Here is a 17625-nt window from a genome sequence, read left to right as displayed (position 1 = left end):
ACCGCCGAGCTAGCTAGCATCCTCCGGTCAAGGATATCCCGGATATCCTCGAAAAAGGCTGGGGGCTGGGGACACCGAGGGGCACCTACCACAATTGGCTACTTGGACTGATATCCAAAAGGAGTAAAAGGCCGCCCTTCCTTCAAATTGTCTGTACGCACTGTATGAAGTGCTGTACGATACGTACGCAATAGTACACGTACAGTGTTAGTGTCCGTATAGCATGGTGAAATCCTGTCCTAAGGCAATTGATAATTTGAGGGAGCGAATCGAGCCTAGCACTGGCCGAGCACCGCGTCATTCAGCTGTCTGGAGCCTCGGCGGGGCACCTGAATTCGGTCACGGTGTGACGGCAATTTGGACGATGCAAAGTGTGTGGTCAGGGACGCCCTGGCGCATTCACGAATGGCATCGAAAAGCGAGGCACACGAGCGATCCGAGGCTGCAGCACTGGTTGCCGGCCGTTTGCTGGATTTGCCTGCCGATCCACCGACGCGGGTCGCGCCTCGCCCGTAGCCAGCCGCGCGATAATCAGGCCGTGACCCGCTGGTGGCGTCGCGAGTTGACATGCGTCCACCACAGCGAGCGACATGCGCACCAGGATTTGAGACATTGTATCACCGTGCATGTCGGCAAAATAATGCTGGCTGCAGAACGCATGGGCCTCCCGCAAGGCTGTGCAACTGCTTGGGTGTTAGTGATACGAAATGAGTGCGCACATTCGCGCAAAGTCGCAAACGTGGAAGAAGCCCAACCTGGAAGTTGGCAACTGGGATTCGGGTCTTGGGCGAAATGAAGTTTTCCGTTGTCACACTACCCCGCTGCCCGGAAATGGATACCTTATGCTGCTGACATTTCGACGGGCCAAGGCAACATTACCAGACCCCGAGACGAGCAAGGCAGCTAGAGACCGAGAGACCCAAGGATAGGTCGGTGCCTAAAAGGAATGCGAAATTTGCACCGAAGTATCCGGTCTAATATCCAGGGGTTAGGCGGAAATCAATATCCAAACGTGGAACCGATGGAAAGCTGGAACAGGAAGCAACTGAAGCCAAGTTGAACGCAACCTGGACAATGTAAAAACGGCGGAATTCGAGGCGTACCCAGATGGGCAGGTGGGGTTCTGTGTCGCACCGCCTGGTTGGTTAGCCACGCACAGACCAATTGCTGAGGAAGTAGGAACATCCGGGTCACTTCCTCGCGTCACATTCGGGCAATTTGTACCTTGAGTTATCGTCTTCATTTCGCATGGCTGGGTTGTTTAGAGATTCCTGTTTCGTTTTTCTGGCCCAGTAAACAACACGACACCGACCAGTGCAAAGGCCAATGGGCCAACGTAAACTCGCAAACGAGTCAACGAGGAAAAGTCCCACCCCTCTGTGCTTTCATCTTCTACCACGTGAAGCTGGACGCCCCTGCTGCTAGATATGCTAGGCGCACATGGACGCTATGGGTGGGGGGGACGGTATCAAGCTTGGCTTGACACGCCTACAGCCCGTCCATGGAAACAAGTTAACAATCTATCGGCATCCCGTCCATGTTACACCGCAAGATAACATATGTATCAAGGCCGGCATTCCTGGTGGTAAATGTGGTTGACCGATCCACCGTCGGCCGGCATTGGAAAGCTGATGAAGCATGGCCACTGGTGCAGCCACACACGGGACCAGCCGGCAACATGCATTACAGAGTGCCTTATCATAACGGTGATGAGCTTCGTACTTCGTATTGCACGCATTACTAAGGCACAATGATTACCGTTTCACTGATACCTATCTTGACATTGCTCCGAAATCCTGCCGGAGCCCGGACAGAGGCAGAATTATCCCTGCTTGGGTTCGCCTATGTAATGCGCGGCCTGCTGATTAACGTTACAGCAGATACGGATTCTCTTCAGCAAAACATCGGCTTGCTGCCCTGCCATAAAAGGCTTCATCCCACCGCTTGCTTCACCTCTATGCGCTACGGCATGGTTACGTGCATGATGTCTTGTACCCGGCACGCCCTGTCTAGGCTGTCTGTATGCGATGTCGGCGCCTGTACGCCAACCACCCCATGATCAGCTTGGTCGGCTGACACTGGCGCTTATGTTCAATAGCTTAGGTTAAGGATATGGAAGCGAGGGAAGGTCGGATATGTACGAAGGTACAATACCTACTGTACAGTACAATACGTATGCCAGCGCGTCTTTTAGCCGCCTGCAGCTGGACCCTGGGGAGATCTGTGTGGACAGGTGAATGTTACACGACGATCACCATGGGTTCGATCTCGGACACTGGCAGTCTGACGGCAAGAGCCCCCCGCTGTCATTCCTCAGCCCTACGACTCGGAACCTTGCTGGTGTCCCCACTCCCACCTGCCAAGGCTGCGCGGGTCCGAGCCACCAATTCCTTTTCCATTTTCTGTCCGGCCTCCTCAATTCCCAGATTCCCATCCGTCTTGCCCTCCAATTCTGTCAAACTCACGACACGGCCACTAAGTGCACAAGGTCAGGTATCTATAAGTAATGATGCTCATTTTCACATGTCGCACTATTAGTTATCGAAATAGGGTTCTGACTGCACATTGTCCTCACTGCACAAATGCAAATTTTCGTGTTACTGTAATTTTGCGGTCCCGGCCCGATACTTGTGGGCCCAGGCACAGTCTGAGACTGTATTGTTTGTACTGTATGTAACGGAGTATGTACTGTACTGTACTGTATTACAGTACGACACCTGTCCTGAACTTCACTGCCGTAACCCATTGCAGGAAGTCGACAGTGGTGAGTGTTGACCGCTATTTTCATGGACGGCTCGTTCAAGTTCCATCCATCATCCATGGATGTCTTGAAGCACACAGCACAGATCTTCGCGATCCTCATCCGCCTTCCACCATCGTGGGTCGTGTCGTCCTTCGAATTTGCAGCTAAGAACGGCGACCGCTACTGAGGCAAACTTCGGTTTCGGTGCACTGGTTGGTTCGCCGCGCCGGGTCCTCAGCTCTCATTGCCATGCGCCACAACCGCGACGCGGCATTGCCACTGCAGACGTCCAACTCGCAAAAAGTTCGTGTTCCCTACGTTATTTGTAACTTCAATCCTCTGCCAATTGCTCCCTTGTCGCTTAATGGTCGTGGCGGGTCGCTGTAAGAAGTGTTTTGCAAATAATTGGAGCTGATCATTTCTTTCTAGTCATCTTGCCAATTGAGGATTTTGTTTGCATTGCTCCGATCTTCGCTGGTGATGTGCGACCGCCTCAAATCCATCGAAAGGGCCGCCGCGCCGCTCGGCAAAGCTGGTCCTTCTTACGATAATGCCTTCGTGAATGGTCAAGATACGGCATCATATTTGATGGACTTAACTGATGATGACCGAGTATTGCCTTCGTCGTCGGAGCACCCGGCCACGGGGGCCAACACGGTACCAGCTAAGCGGATTTGGCTCCAATTCGCGATGACCTGATGCGCTGAGTTAAGCATTGGCAGCGATCCACTCCGAGGCGAGGTGGCGAGGCTGACCAGGGCAGAAATGGCTACGCAGACCGAAACCCTGTGGACGGCTGCGGGTTCTGTAGTCGCCGTTCTCCGCCAGCACACGCGGCCGAGCCTTGAGCATCATGAAAACCTTTGGCTGGGGCCCTCCGTCCGGAGGCCACACTGTGGTCACGTCATGAAACGGCCCCTTTGGTCCTCAATTCTCCTGGCGATCAACCTGGCGGTCAGCCGGGCGGAGCTTCTGGTAGTTCATGCTTCCGGTTCCCACCACTCGGGTACGCGAGCCAACTTGGGGTCTGTGGTTAGCCACCAGGGGTGACCCGAGTTTCTGGAGTCGAAGCAGCTGAAAATCTGCACAATGGCCGGCTGCGAGTGGGCCCAGTTCATCTACGAGGAGCGGTGGCGATGATGCTTCGATCCAGTGAAGCCGCAACTCGGCTTGTGCCAAGCTCCACTGGTGGTCATCTGGTCGCCGAACCTGCAACGGACGGATTTTGAGGGCCCGCTCCGTCTGAGGGACAGCAAGTCGGACATGAGGAACCGTGCTAGGGGGGTAAAATCTCTTAGCTGCCGCACCTGGCCTCAGTCAGTTGCTCGCTGGTTGGTTGGGCGGCCTCAGAGTATGCTCTCTCGGTGCAATACCTCAATACGAGATGGTCCTCGCGTTGCCAGAACTAACGGCAAGACAGCAGGACAGAGGCTTAGTGAGCTTTACCACAGAGGATAGTGGGGACGGGAAGTGTCCCAGTCCCCCCTTCCTGCTCTTAGATGCTCTCAATCCCCTCTCCTGACCGGCGCCGCCCGTTTCTCACCATCTGAAAGTCACCCTCTGGGGAACTGGCCGCGCGCGAATTCGGTCCCGAAGGGAGGGTGCCTTCATGGGAAAGCTAATCTCCATCACGTTTCTCGGGGTAAACGAGTGGAACCAATAGTCTGGTTCTTAAACAGACATTACCACGGCATTGATGCGCTATTCGACAACAGGGTAGGAAGAAACCTGCCCCCCTTTACATTCACCGCTGGTCCGGGAGTGGCACCCGATCAGCAAATCATGTCGGGCGTCGACACAAGTGCCACCATCCACGCTCGTATATCCTCACCCGCATTAGTCACAGATACCCCGGATGACGGAGAGGGAGGGTTTCATGGGGGTTCCTAGCAGCTTGACCGCCGATTAGGTGATGGCTGATGGCTGGCTCTCGAGTTCTCGACAGGACGGAGCTGACTGTGTCCTCTTCCTTGTGCGATCGACCTGGAACAGGGAGCAGCCCTTAGACCCGCTGCCACACAGCGGGCTGGATACGACAAGAAGATAATTGGATTGAACATCGAGCGATGAGCTTGTAACGGAAGAATCTGTCACGGTAGCGAAGCCAGTCCTGACTTCCAAGACACAGCGGACAGGTAGGGTCTAGACCGTCAAATCAGACAGAATGCTTTCTTCTCCATTAGAAGGCGAAGGTGGATGCTACTTTACATGATGAGGATGGGGGCCTAGGATCGTCCTGCCGGGAAGAGACATGACACAAGTGCTCCCAGGGCCCAAGCAGGTTGGCCAATATACGCAACGCCAAGCCCTATCAGATCACCGGTTCTTCTCGCCCGGGGTGTAAGGTGTAGATAGGGAAAAGGAAAGAGGAAAGAAGAAAAAGGATTCCACACAGACCGAAAATGCCTCCCAACGCGTTATCTCTGTCCGTGACTACTGCCCGGCACATGCTGACAACGCGGATATGGTAAGGGGTTCTGGACTACCAGGCCATTCGCATCAGAAAAGAGGAAGGGGGGAGGGTGCGAAGGTGGGATGCACCCGCTCCCCAAACAGAGGCCAATGTTCTCCGTCCGTACACAGAACAGCAAAGCGCACGCCGGCGGGCCCCCTTCATGCCTGTGACAACTCATGATCCACTCACCCCGCCAAGGATAGACAAGACGGCCACAAGGCCCAGCCCAGCACCAGCCCCTATGACGGCGGCGCAACATCCATCGGTTCACCCTCACCCGAGCGCGAACCGCCCCCAACAACACCGTGACCCCCACCTCCAGCATTCCTATGATGAGCATGACCATGAGTGGCGGTCGCCGTCGCCTCGGCCATGGCCAAGACCTCAGCCTCGTCCTCCATCATCTTAATCATATCCTCAAGATTCTCATCCAGCATTTCCTGGTCCTCAGGCGGCAGACAGCTCTGCAGCAAGTGGCGGTACTTGTCGATCTTCTCGCCCGTGCCCAGCATGCCGCGGGCCTCGACGTAGTCCCTCTCGGCGGCGCGCTGCTCCTCGAGGAGCTCCAGCAGCTCGGCCGCCAGTTGGAGGCGCTCTTCGAGTGAACCATCATCGTCTTCGTCATCGTCCTCATTGTTGGTCTTGGTTTTGTTGTCGTTGCTGCCATCCTCAACTTTGTCGCCGTTGGTTTTGGCATTTTGATCGGCCGCCTCGCCGTTGGGCAGCTGGGACAGGGATGCCAGCTCGCGGTTGACGGCCTCTCGCACGGCGATGCGGTTCTGGTGGGTTACGTAGGCGAGCACCTTTTGGGCTGCGGCCTTAGCGTCAGCCTCGACTTTGGCGGCTACCTCATCGGGTTCGATGCGCGATTCGAGGTCGGCGATCTGAGCGCGCAGGTTGGCCAGCTCGGCTTGCGTGTTGAGCAGGATGCGGCGCGCCTCTCTTTCCGCCTCGTCTTTTTCTTTCAGCTCGTCGTCATAGCTCTGCGCGAGATCCTGGAATTTTTGGAGGACCAGCGGAGCGACGCGCGAGTGGACTGTGTTGGCTGCCTCGCTGTGGAAACTGGTCTGGACCTTGCCGACCGAGTCGCCGAGGGCATCGCGGAAGGCGTTGTGTCGCTGCGAATCGGGCGCGAAGGGACTTGACGAGCGCTGAGGGCCGGCGCGGGCGACCTTGCTCTTGGACGCGTTGAGCTCCTTGATCAAATCTTCGGCTCTCACGCCTTCATTGTTTGGAATGTCGGTTGATGCGCCGCGGCCAAGAAGCGCGCGTATGCACTTGCGAGCATCCCGCATGGCAGCAAGATGCACAGCCGTGTTGCCGTCGTTGTCTTGGGCGTCAATCAAGCGCTGCACTTCCTCGGCTGAGCGTGTTTCTTGGAGCTTGTTGAGGATGTTGTCGAGGTAATAACGAGAGCAGGAATGACTGGTGACCCGCCCGCTCTTCATGACTGCCGCATGGTGGATAACTGTGCACCCCGAAGAGTCGCGAGCGTCGACAGTGCTAAAGAGCTCTTTCATGACCATTGGGAAACTCTGCTTCTCGTAACAGTTGGTAAAGTTAACAGACCGCATAAAGGGCGTCTCGCCGCGGATATTCTGCGATGCCAAGTTGGCATTGAACCGTTTAAGCTGCTTGATAACTTCGACATCGCCCATGGCGGATGCCCAGTGCAGCGCCGTATGCCGCTCCGTGTCAATGGGCCAGTCTGGCTGGAAGTTGGTGGGCGGATCTGGGCGAATTGCAGGTTGCTCGTTTCTAGAGAGCAAGAAATAGTCCAGCAGCTCGTCGCCATACATCGCATGCTGCTGCTCAGTTAAGTCCTGCAACATCTCCTCGCGTTTCCGCTTCCTGTGGCCGGTTGAGAACTGGGACATGTCGTAGCGGTCATCTTCAGCCATGTACGAGGCTGAGGCCACCGTCATGTTGTCTGGAGTCTCGTCTTCATGCATCTGAGAGTCTCCGTTGTCGTAGTCTTCATGTACAGCAGCACCTTGGGGACCGTGTGAGAAGTTGGCGGCTTGCGACAGGCTGCTCTTTCTGTCTTGAGACTTACTGCCCCACTTTGGAACGGCAGGCCTGGCTTTTGGGGCCTTTGGCTTGCTCGTGTGTCTCGGCGCAGGCGGAGGGCTCTCGTTGCCTGGCTGGAACTCAAAAATTGGTCGTAGACGGTCGTAGACATTGTTCCGTTGGGCAAGTGCCTCTCCATGCTCAAGGGGAATCCAGGTCCCTGGGAACAAAGCGCCTAGTCAATGGGGGTTCCTGTCGCACAACACAACATCACAGCAAGCGTCATTGACGCACGCACCTTGGTATTTCCCGTATCCTCCTTGAATCTTCTCGTGGATGTCCTTTTGCACTTCGCGCTCGAGAATCCGTGTCCGGGCGGGCTTGTCGAAGCCGGCGGCTTTCAGGATATGTGTTGCATTGATCCAATCGTCCTGGCGGCGGCGCATTACATGCTCCTTGAGGTCGGGGCCGAATTGATATTCATACACGGGTATCTAAAGTGATGAAGTCGTTTAGTTAATTGCAAACTGGTAGCAGAGCGTAGAAGACTTACACCGCTATACGTAGCGCTGTAGATTCCTGCCATGGCATCCCCTTTCCCACTTCATAGACTCCAAGGTCTCTTGACAAAACTGTATTCGATGTTCCTGTGGAAATGGGTGTGCGGTCGGGGCCCGAGGTGAATGGCACAGTCGGAAGCTTCGCTTCTGGCGCTAGCGGTAGTGCCGAAGTAAGCTGGATAGGGGTATGGAAGGAAAAGGGAAGTAGTTACAACGCCGACGACGACTTTGTGATGGGACAGACTTCTGGAGTATTGTACAGCAAGTTACCCAAGGTCTCTGCCAGCCTCCAATGGGCTCGGTCAGGGTCCGGGGCAGAATGAGCAGACGAGTCGCGAAAATGACGCGGTGCTGAATTAAGATGTGGGGAGAGAGCGACGCGGTTACGCGAATCCCTTAAAGTGGAATTCTGGACCACGTGATGGCCACCTGGGCGGTTTCACTGTTCACATCCTGGTCAGCCGCCTCACCGAAGTACAGCAAACGAACAATCGATGGGAGAGCTTCATGGGATAGAATTGAGTACTAGATGTTTGTCGATACTAGTAGTCTATCTGTAACATGGAATGGGCTTATGAGATACAATGCTCAGCAATAAGGTATCTTGATAGATGTCTGTGGTACGAATATTCCGTAGAGCGAACCATTGCAAACCATTAACTAAGGGGTTAGGGTTCTCTCCTTTCGCACACCTTTCACCTCGCTTCACATACTGCATTTTGAGTACCTCCGCTCTATGAGTGGATTTTTGATATTTAGTATCTAGCGAGGTGAAACGTCATGATGTTCTTCAGAAACATATCGAGTTGTGGGAAGATATGTTCCCTGAGTTTGATTGTCAAGTATACAACGGATGAACGGCATCATGATCAAGGGCTTAGGTGTGACCCAGATGCAGTCAAACTACTCACCCCTATACTCCATAGCACTGCTCCTTTGATCCTCCAACGTGGCTCCAGCACTTGGAGAATGGGAACTACCTAGAAGGCAGCGTAGAGGAGCATTCTTGAATTCTTATCTATACCATCAGCGTTTCCCTGACCTTCGGCTGATTTATTTAGCTTCCATATTGAGGAAGACGCGGGGCTCTGGTCGCTGAAGAACACTCAATGCCAACGTCAGGGGAATTGGCCTGGTTGAGCAACCGCGGGGCAACATTTGCTATTCGTTTTCGATGTGTCTTTGCCGGCTTTCGACGATAAGCGTGTGACTATTTCCGGCCCTCTATAAGCACCACTACTGGGACCACCTGGCACGATTGATGATGATGCATATTGATGCATCCCGCTGATTGCACAATCGATGGCGCAAGAGGACAAGAAACTTTGAGAAAACGCGAGTCCCGCACCCGAGCATCGAGAGGGGGTAATGTCCCGAAGTTCCACGGAGATCACTGCAGGACCCTGATTGGTGAAGAACTCCACAGATCGGCAATGCAGCTGACGCCAATCCTTGGACCCGGGTTTGTTTGAGAGAGGTGTTCCTGACTCCTGTGTCCCTGCGTTTGAGACTCCAAATCCCTTCAACTCCTGTTGAACCACGAATTACAATAACCAAAGCCTTCGCCCACATCACTTCAGCTCAACTTTGCTGCATCTAGTGAACTTCATTTTTTGTCCCGTCTAAACATCGGCTTCTTAATGCAGGGCGACGTCACAATCAGCACAAACGGCGAAGGTACCCGTGACTCGACGAACGATTGTCACGGAGCCATCTCAACAAGGTTCCCTATTCTCCATCGACGTGCTTTTCCTGCAAAGCGTGCCCTGGCCCATTGCCACCCAACTTCAGACGACAATGATCCGCCCCAATGACACCCGCGCAGTCGAGCCCCTCCTCGACAGCTTCCAGCACACTCTCCACGGCGACGTCGACGACGACGATAGCGGCCGCAAACCACTTCGCGGGAGCAGCCCTCTCCCGCCAACAACCCCAATCAACCCGCAAACACCCTCCTACCTCCACCCGCGAGCCGTATCCACCGCACGATCCTCCCAAGACAGCACCGGCACCACACCGACCCCAACCCCTCCACCGCCCTACGACGCCTACTCCCGGCCCATGCCCCCACGACGAACCACCGGCGGCATCGGTGGCGGCGGGGGGAACACACTCCGATCCCGCAGCCCCGCAGCCTCGGTCCACGCCGCAGCACGACTGGAAGCGCGCAAAAAGTACACATACGCCGCCTTCTTCCTCGCCACCAGCCTGGTCTCCTTCACAGTACAAACCGAGCTAGCAGCGTACGTGCAGCACGACCTGGGGTGGGACAAGGCCTACTGCATGCTGTACCTGACGCACGGATCATGGGTGTTCCTCTGGCCGCTGCAGCTGGGTCTGCTGCGGGTGTTGGGATGGCGGCGGGGGCGGGAGTCGCGGTTGCCGTGGCGGCAGTTCTGGCGCAGTCACCTGCGTTTGCTGAGGCAGACGGCTGCTTTGGTTGAGCGTAGGCCTTTAAGTGGTGGGGTGGGGGGTGCGTATTATTCGCCTTGGCCGTACCTGATCAGGACGACGGCGATGGTTACGCTGGCGTTGACGGTGGCCGGGTTGACGTGGTATATTGCGGTTAGCATGACTACGCCGAGTGATCTCACGGCGATATACAACTGCAGTGCGTTCTTTGCGTATGCGTTTTCGGTGCCGTTGTTGAAGGAGAGGCTGAGGCTGGACAAGATGCTGGCGGTGGCCGTGGCTATTGTTGGAGTGCTGGTCGTGGCGTACGGGGATGGCGGGGCGACTTCTCCAGACGACGACTCAGTGGTTGGGCTGGATCCGGCCAGGCGGTTCATGGGTAACCTCGTTATCGGGGTTGGCTCGGTCCTCTACGGGCTCTACGAGGTGCTGTACAAGCGGTTTGCTTGTCCACCTGAGGGCACCAGCGCTGCGAGGGGCGTCATCTTCGCCAACACCTTTGGCAGCCTGATTGGGTGCTTCACCTTGTTTGTGCTATGGATCCCGCTGCCGATTCTCCATGTCTTGGGGTGGGAGACATTTGAGATACCGACGGGCCGGACGGCATGGCTGTTGTTTATCAGCGTGCTCATGAACATGATGTTCTCGGGCTCGTTTCTCGTTCTCATTTCGCTTACAAGTCCCGTCCTCAGCTCCGTGGCGGCGTTGCTCACGATCTTCATCGTCGCCATCGCCGATTGGATATGGACGGGCCGGCCCCTTAGCGGTGCTGCTATCTTTGGTGGAATGCTGATTATTGCAGCGTTCGGTATGCTCAGCTGGAGTACATGGCAAGAAATGAACGAGGAGGAGCGCAAGAAGCAGCTCGACTTGAGCAGCAGTGAGGACGACTAGTGGCGTCCATCGCATGCATCTGCCGTGCCCCTCCCAAATCTCCGTGGGCTGCCCTGATCTATATCGGATGGAGAAAAGGTTACCAGACCGGACGGCTACCGTGCACCAATTTCCCCGTTGCAGCAAGGCGTGTCCCCATCCGACGGGAAGCCCAACCCAATGCGAAGCCCGACCTGTCATGTATTCCATCCGAGATCGGTCTGCAGCTGAGCGCGCAGCTGAGCGTGTTTTTGGCATCACCCCAACTGGCTCGGCGAGGAGGCTAATGCTGGACGCAGCCATACGTACCTATTGTAGATGTTTGCTAATATCTCTCAGCACGGGTAGAAAGAGCGGATAGATGCTGTTAGAGGTTAGGCTCGAGGTGATACCCCCGCCGCATCTGCCTCGACGGCCTTGCGAGCAGCAAATTTCACAGATAGCGCTGCCATCATGCGGCAAGCGACTGATATTGCATTAGATAAAGGCGCATTAGAGCGATATAGACACATATTAGATCCACACAACAGTGGCACATTTTACGAACCACGCAGATGGGTCTTCATTCTGTGCCATGACCAATGTTGGACAACCGTCCCGGCCCATTTTAAGCTTGGTGAACCGTTGTCTAAGGACTAGGGGTGCCGTTGGGCATTGTGTCATTGAACCACAAAACATTGGACTCGTCCGTTGGGGGATTGCCAACACCATGATCAAACAGTCTAATGTCAAAGACATGGGCAACCGGAGAGAAGGGCAGCACCGCAATTCCCTTGAACGCCAATCGCTCTAGACCGGGCTTGCTTTGCTCATGTCAGTCCTTAGGACATCACAACTTGCACCCGGTGTACCGGCCGATAGCTACCACGGGGAGAAGGATCCGGGGGTTACTGACAAGATATCGGTCTCCATATTTGGGCCGCCTTCTTCGTCGTCCGCGGTGCCACCATCCAAGCCCGCCTGGCTTCCTGAATTGGAGCCCGGCGTAGGGTTCGACCGAGGGCCCCTGACAAACACGCCTTCGCGCTCCACGCGCCACCCGGTCCCGCTCGACTCGATCCAGTGCACCGCCATCTCCCACGCCTCCTTGTCGGCCGCGTCTCCGCTCTCAAACTCCCGCAGTCGTCGCCAATTGCTGAGAGCACGACGACCCGAACTGCTCCCTCCTTGCGCATTACCAGCGTTCTCAGTCTCAGCATCATCATCCCCAGCCCCAAAAGCGCCGTCAGCTAGTAGCTTGCGGAGAAGCAGGCTGTAGCAACTGTTGCGCTCCATCCACAGGTCCGAGGCCTGCACGTTGCGCATCTCCTCGGGGTCGAGCAGCACATTGTTACGCGGGACTAGCTGCACGAAGAGACGGTCGATGGGCGGGAGGTTGTCGATGATGCTGCAAAAGTGGGTTGTGAGGGGGAAGATGGCGACGTAGGACAGTGAACGGATGGTTGAGGGGATCAGGGCTACGTCGTTGGGCGCCTCCTCGCTGCCTAGAAGAGCGCCTAGGATGGATGGCGGGCGGCGGAAGAAGTACTCGTAGTTGCGGTATACGCGAATTGACGAGCCTTCGTTGAGGAGGAGGTTTGTCCAAGGCCGGATGGTGAAGAGGCTGCTCCGGGTTCTCTTCCTTTCCCTCCGGCAGCCGCACGAGTGAGAGGGGGCTGGTTGAGGTTCGGGCACAACCTGGGATGGTGAATTGCTTCGAAGTTTGCCTTCAGTCTTGGTTCTCCTTGCCTTGGGATCCACGGACAGAGACAGAATATGCAGGAGGTGCCTGTGGGAGAAGCTGTCTGCATCTCCAAGGAAAAGCATACAGGACAGGAGGCTGGCCAACATCTGTGGGGATGCAATGATGGTAAATCTTTGCACGTCTACCAGTGAGAACAGCATGTCCCACAACCAGTTGTTGTCCTCATTATGAGCAGCAGCTGCAGTGCTTAACTGGTACTGAAAGTTCCTGAGAAGCCCATCAATTTCTTCGTCTGTTGGTTGTGGCCTGGTCTCGATGCCGGACGCGCTGAACGAGCGTGATCCATGGCGTGAACGCCTTCGCCTTATCACTGGCTCCATCCTGTTGCTAACAAGCATGGTGAACGAGACCACGTGCCGAGCAAGGTCGCTGGCACGCAGAAAGGCCAGAAGCGGGAAGGAATCGATCGGGTCTTCAGCCTCGCTGGGGGCAGTTTGTGGCAGATCCCAGCGGTCAAGCACCCAAACAACATGACGGAAGAGGAGAGGCAGGGAAATGGCGCGCCATCGCTTGCTAACGAGGGAGATATATTTGAGCGGCGTGTCGGACGCTTTTAGCATGTCTATCTCAGGCTCGTCGTGTAACCGAGTGTCCGACGGTGCCGGGACATCAAAGAAGCTGAAAACCTGAGTCAGGAGCTCAGGCGGGAGGGCATCAATTGTGATGATTGGGTGGTTGGAAGCCATGTTGGATGTTGGTATTTCGATTGCAGCGGTTTCGGGGAGTTGGGACACCCGCAGGCGTTACCCGGGGATCGGAGCCGAGGATGAAAGCGAGGCAAGAGCTGCGAGGCAGGCAGGACACACAAGAGCGTCGAGGAGCAGCTGGACAGCTCCTTACCTTAGCGTACCTACATTTGCCAACCAGGTTCTGTGTAAACGTGGGCCGGGCATAAAGCACCAAAGCAGCGCACCGACTGTCGCAGGTCTCACATGTGGTGCGCACCTCAGCCACGGCAGAGCCAAAGATCATTGCTAACGTTAGGTAGCTGCAGTCCGGTGTCTAGGGTTGACCGGCGGGGCGGTGACCGAATCTGATGTCACTGGGAAACACCAGAAGTGAAACCGCTATTTCGACGGTTGTTTTGACGCTATTTCATTAGGACCGAACCCAAACGGGCTGGTGGGGCAAAGGCTGCCTAATCGAGCGAATCAAACGTAGCGTCAGAGCACCAGCCTTCTGATTTTCGTCCCACGCACAGACCATCCTTGGACTTCAACTAAAACCACGTCAACTCGCCCACCGCGTGTCGGCAATCATGCCTCGTTGCTTCTCCAGGTCGCACCCACGCCTTTTGAAGGATCAGTACCTCGCGCTCAGTGTCAACCTACTGTTTCTACCCATGGGCCGTGGTCGCATTGAGACACCGCTCTTGGAAGAACAGGACACTGAGAATTGGGATTTCCTCGCTTCTCGCTCGTTTTCGAGGAGAAGGAGTGAGATCGCCATTCGCTGACCCTGATGCCTTGAAGGTGTGGTTGGCGATCGTTGAGTGCTTCAAAATCCGTGTCTGCAAATCAGTAAGTCGTTGATACTTGCTAGGGACGCTGATCGGACCAGGTCGACGACACCGAACTCCTCAACGCCAAGTATGTCGTCGTCAACACCCAATGACGCCGGCTCTCAATCGCTCACCACTCATGTTGTCCTAGAATGGGACGAGACAAGTCCGAATGGCGAAGAGAGGCACTACCTCACGGCTCCCGATCCCCCCGATGCAAAGATCATTTTCAAGTCCGACATCTCTGCGAGGTCAAATGACGGTGCGACCGGATCAGCGGTTGGTGTCTTTCTGCGGCTGCACATCCCGGTGAAGCTGAAGAATGTCCCGGCCCGCACGCCTATCCACATCCATATCCGGCCATCTTGTGTTCAATCATGCACCTTCGCCATGGCCGTCGACGCTCCAGAAGCTGTCCGGGCGCTGTATCAGTGTCAGCTGGCGAGTCTATCGATGAAGCTCAGCGGGTTTGTCCAGATCGTTGTTCCCCACACCATGACAGCATCATCGCGGCCGGCGAAGACCCGCGCGTCGGGCCAAGTGCTTGACGCGATCCGGTCTCTCAGCCGAGCCACACAGCTCGTCCTGTACATGCCGGCGAACCTGGCTCCCCGGACGCATCTGCAGCGTCTGTCGGCACTGCTGACGGGTGGTGGCTTGCGAGGGCTGCCGCCGTATACCGAGTTGAACAAGTTGTTTGGCGGGTCGGGAGGACGGATATGGGATGTCGAACCTGTGTATCCCACGACGTCACCACCACCCGACGGCGGCGGGGAAGGAGACGGGGAAGGCGACCGGGAGGGAGATGGTGACATCCCACCACCATATGAAGCCTGCGTAGGACCGTCAGCCTCCCCCTCCGCGAGATCAGGTAAGCCATTCCCTGTTATTCCCTTCGACATTGTGTCTTTTCCTTAGCTCTTCCCTTCTTTGTCTTCTCTTACTCTTTTTTTATTTCTCTCTCTCATTTAGCTCCTCTTTTCTTCCTTTTTTCTTCTCATTTCTCTCTTTACCTTTATTTCTCAATTCTATTCCGGCGATTAACATGCTGATCTAGCTCTGTGGCAAGAGTCTCAAACCCGGGACGGAAAACGGCGGCGTAGCAGCAGCGACGCTGTAGCTGTTGCGACCTCTAGCGAGTTTACCAGGGCGAAGAAGCCCGATTTACGCGCTTCTCCTCCAAGGCCACAGCTTCCCGAAAAGGGACAGACGCTGGAACTCTCCGTCTTGCAACGTCTGGCGCTTCTGGAGGCACTCGCCCATGCGCAAGCGGTGCAGATCAGCAACCTATCGAGCGAGAACCACGCGCTGCGGAAGCGGATCGATGAGTATGAGACGGAGCTTGCGGCCTTGCGATTGGAAATAGGCCGGGTGGATCGCCAGGTGGATCGGCTGGATTTAGACGTCTCGGAGCAGCGGGAGGACATTATGCGCTTGGAGGGCAATGTCCAATACTGTCTCGACCGAGAGGACGAGATTGTGGGGGCCGTTGTAGATACGGTGACGGAGCAGATTTCCGAGAGGGGGCTTAGCGCGGCCAATATACACTTCACCTTGGGTGAGGGTTGACTCTCCGTCTTATGCAAGACTTGTCTGTCTTCGTCGTTACCGGTACGGTCCTAATGCCCGACGCAAACCCCTTCCCTCTCCTCATGGCCTCGAACCAATGCCTAGGCTGCATCGGTCCCGAGCTCATGTGGGCGGCCCAGCCGCCCGGCAGGCAAGGGCAATGGAGGCCGAATGATTTCAGACACATCTATGCGTTGCCACATCCCAGGGAAATCGAAGTCTCCTATCTGCGCATTAACTTCAAGCGCTCATCAAAGGCACGGCAATTTAATTGCACGAGCCTTCCGTATCTTCGTCCGATGTGCCCGGATCTTCCTCCGATGTACCCGTATCTTCGTCCGATGTACCCTTCGCAAGTTTCGCCGCCGCCGCTCCCGCAGCAGCAGCTACACCCAGTCCCACCCCTTGTGCAGCCGACGCGAGAGTCGCAGCGCCAGCTCCCCCCATGGCAGCGCTTTGACAAGTTGCGAAGACGCTCCCTGCAGCTACATTTCCTATCGCGCTCTGGACACCAGCGGCGATCGAACCTGTCCAAGAACTGGCATTGGCATATCGTTATATCGACAAGAGGGAGAAGATGAGGAAATACTAACCCGCAATAGGTCCACTCGGCCCAAAGCCTACGGCAGCGAGCATGGGCGTCGTGGCAATCGCTGGAGCAGCAACAACGGCCAGACCCCCAACCGTGACGGCGGCGCAAGCAGCAGAACCGGGGTTCTCGGCAACCCAATTCACTCCCTCACCCGCCTTTTCCATGGCATATTTGCCGGCGTTTGCAGCGTGTTTCCCCGCCGACGCGATCGACCCAGAGAGAGCGGCAGCACCCCGAAAGGCGGCCTGGCCGATGCCGATGGCGCCGGTAGGCCGCATTTCGTTTTGGTTAGCGTCTTTGAGGAGCCCTCGCTGTCTTGATTTGCTCCTTGTCAGCGACGGTGGCTTGTTAGAGTTGCGGGGTGGGTGGAAGCAGGGCAACAGTAAGGAGATATTGCTTGATGTAGGATCCAAAGCTCTATTGCTGCTATTGGGGAAGAAGAGAGACCGCCAGTGAGGCTCTGGAAGGCAAGCCTCTATACCTCAGGTACCTAGTCTTGCCAGGCTAGTGGTGAAGGAAGAGGACAAAGAACGCTAATGAGCTCTAGGCAAAAAGAACCACCAACAAGGGCACTTACGGTGCTGGGAGAGCTTGGATGCATTTTCTACTCGCAGCCATTGGGTCTGGATAGCAACTGGTAATGATGGTGGTCGTATTGTTTGGAGGTTGTGGGAGGTTGTTGGAGGGAGAACCCAGTGCCTGTGTGTGGTGGCAGCCTTGTGCCTTCCTAACAAGCCCCGCAGCGGCTGGCTCGAAACCGAATCACAAATCACGGCACCCCATGCAAGTCGACATTGTTACACAGCTAGGTTGACCATGATGGGTGCAAGGAGGAATCGGTATGTGCAAGCGGGCAGCTCGCATGGCGGTAGTACTGCCCGTCGTCCCGATTCATCCACCGACTGCTCGCCAAGTGACGACTCGGAGCGCATCGGCAACAGAGGAAGTGATCAAGGCAGCGGCAAAGAATGGTAGGACTGTTAACCAAGTGATGGAGCTGCTGCTCGGATTCGACTGAGGACGTCACCGCGGTGAATGCGTCAGTTGGTTCTACTGCTGCTGCTTGTGGCCAACACGAGGTCATTGACCTCCCGGCAGGCGCTATCATTTTTCAAGTTTCCTCTCGAAGACAACTGGACAACGAATCCGACATTCTAAAAGGCCGT

The 17625-nt window shown here is 55.8% G+C and overlaps 5 protein-coding genes across 5 annotated transcripts; 2 read left to right on the top strand and 3 right to left on the bottom strand.

The window, feature by feature from the left end:
- Positions 1-5437: 5437 nt before the first annotated feature.
- On the bottom strand, positions 5438-7794 carry N656DRAFT_707734 (apses-domain-containing protein; the record flags this gene model as incomplete). The annotated part of the gene is made up of 3 exons (XM_064811453.1): positions 5438-7428; positions 7507-7702; positions 7762-7794. The coding sequence occupies 3 exons, from the start codon at positions 7792-7794 to the stop codon at positions 5438-5440; spliced, it is 2220 nt and encodes a 739-aa protein (XP_064670933.1).
- A 2119-nt stretch (positions 7795-9913) lies between these two features.
- Positions 9914-11074, top strand: N656DRAFT_676022 (uncharacterized protein; the record flags this gene model as incomplete). Its single annotated transcript, XM_064810482.1, has 1 exon — positions 9914-11074. A coding segment is annotated over one exon (1161 nt), but the record flags the coding sequence as incomplete, so codon positions are not given.
- A 416-nt stretch (positions 11075-11490) lies between these two features.
- On the bottom strand, positions 11491-13826 carry N656DRAFT_778131 (uncharacterized protein). The gene is made up of 2 exons (XM_064814957.1): positions 11949-13826; positions 11491-11852 (listed from the first exon to the last, which is right to left on the bottom strand). The coding sequence occupies exons 1-2, from the start codon at positions 13481-13483 to the stop codon at positions 11843-11845; spliced, it is 1545 nt and encodes a 514-aa protein (XP_064670931.1). The 5' UTR covers positions 13484-13826; the 3' UTR covers positions 11491-11842.
- A 441-nt stretch (positions 13827-14267) lies between these two features.
- N656DRAFT_844289 (uncharacterized protein) lies at positions 14268-15867 on the top strand (the record flags this gene model as incomplete). The annotated part of the gene is made up of 2 exons (XM_064819129.1): positions 14268-15169; positions 15356-15867. The coding sequence occupies exons 1-2, from the start codon at positions 14389-14391 to the stop codon at positions 15865-15867; spliced, it is 1293 nt and encodes a 430-aa protein (XP_064670930.1). The 5' UTR covers positions 14268-14388.
- N656DRAFT_778128 (uncharacterized protein) lies at positions 15819-16774 on the bottom strand. The gene is made up of 2 exons (XM_064814956.1): positions 16461-16774; positions 15819-16394 (listed from the first exon to the last, which is right to left on the bottom strand). The coding sequence occupies exons 1-2, from the start codon at positions 16735-16737 to the stop codon at positions 16135-16137; spliced, it is 537 nt and encodes a 178-aa protein (XP_064670929.1). The 5' UTR covers positions 16738-16774; the 3' UTR covers positions 15819-16134.
- Between the last annotated feature and the right edge of the window lie 851 nt (positions 16775-17625).

Source organism: Canariomyces notabilis, assembly GCF_033297395.1.
Source record: "Canariomyces notabilis strain CBS 508.74 unplaced genomic scaffold N656scaffold_8, whole genome shotgun sequence".
NCBI lineage: Eukaryota > Fungi > Ascomycota > Sordariomycetes > Sordariales > Chaetomiaceae > Canariomyces > Canariomyces notabilis.
The sequence above is the reverse complement of the archived record's forward strand: the minus strand, read 5'-3'. Positions and strand labels throughout refer to the sequence as shown.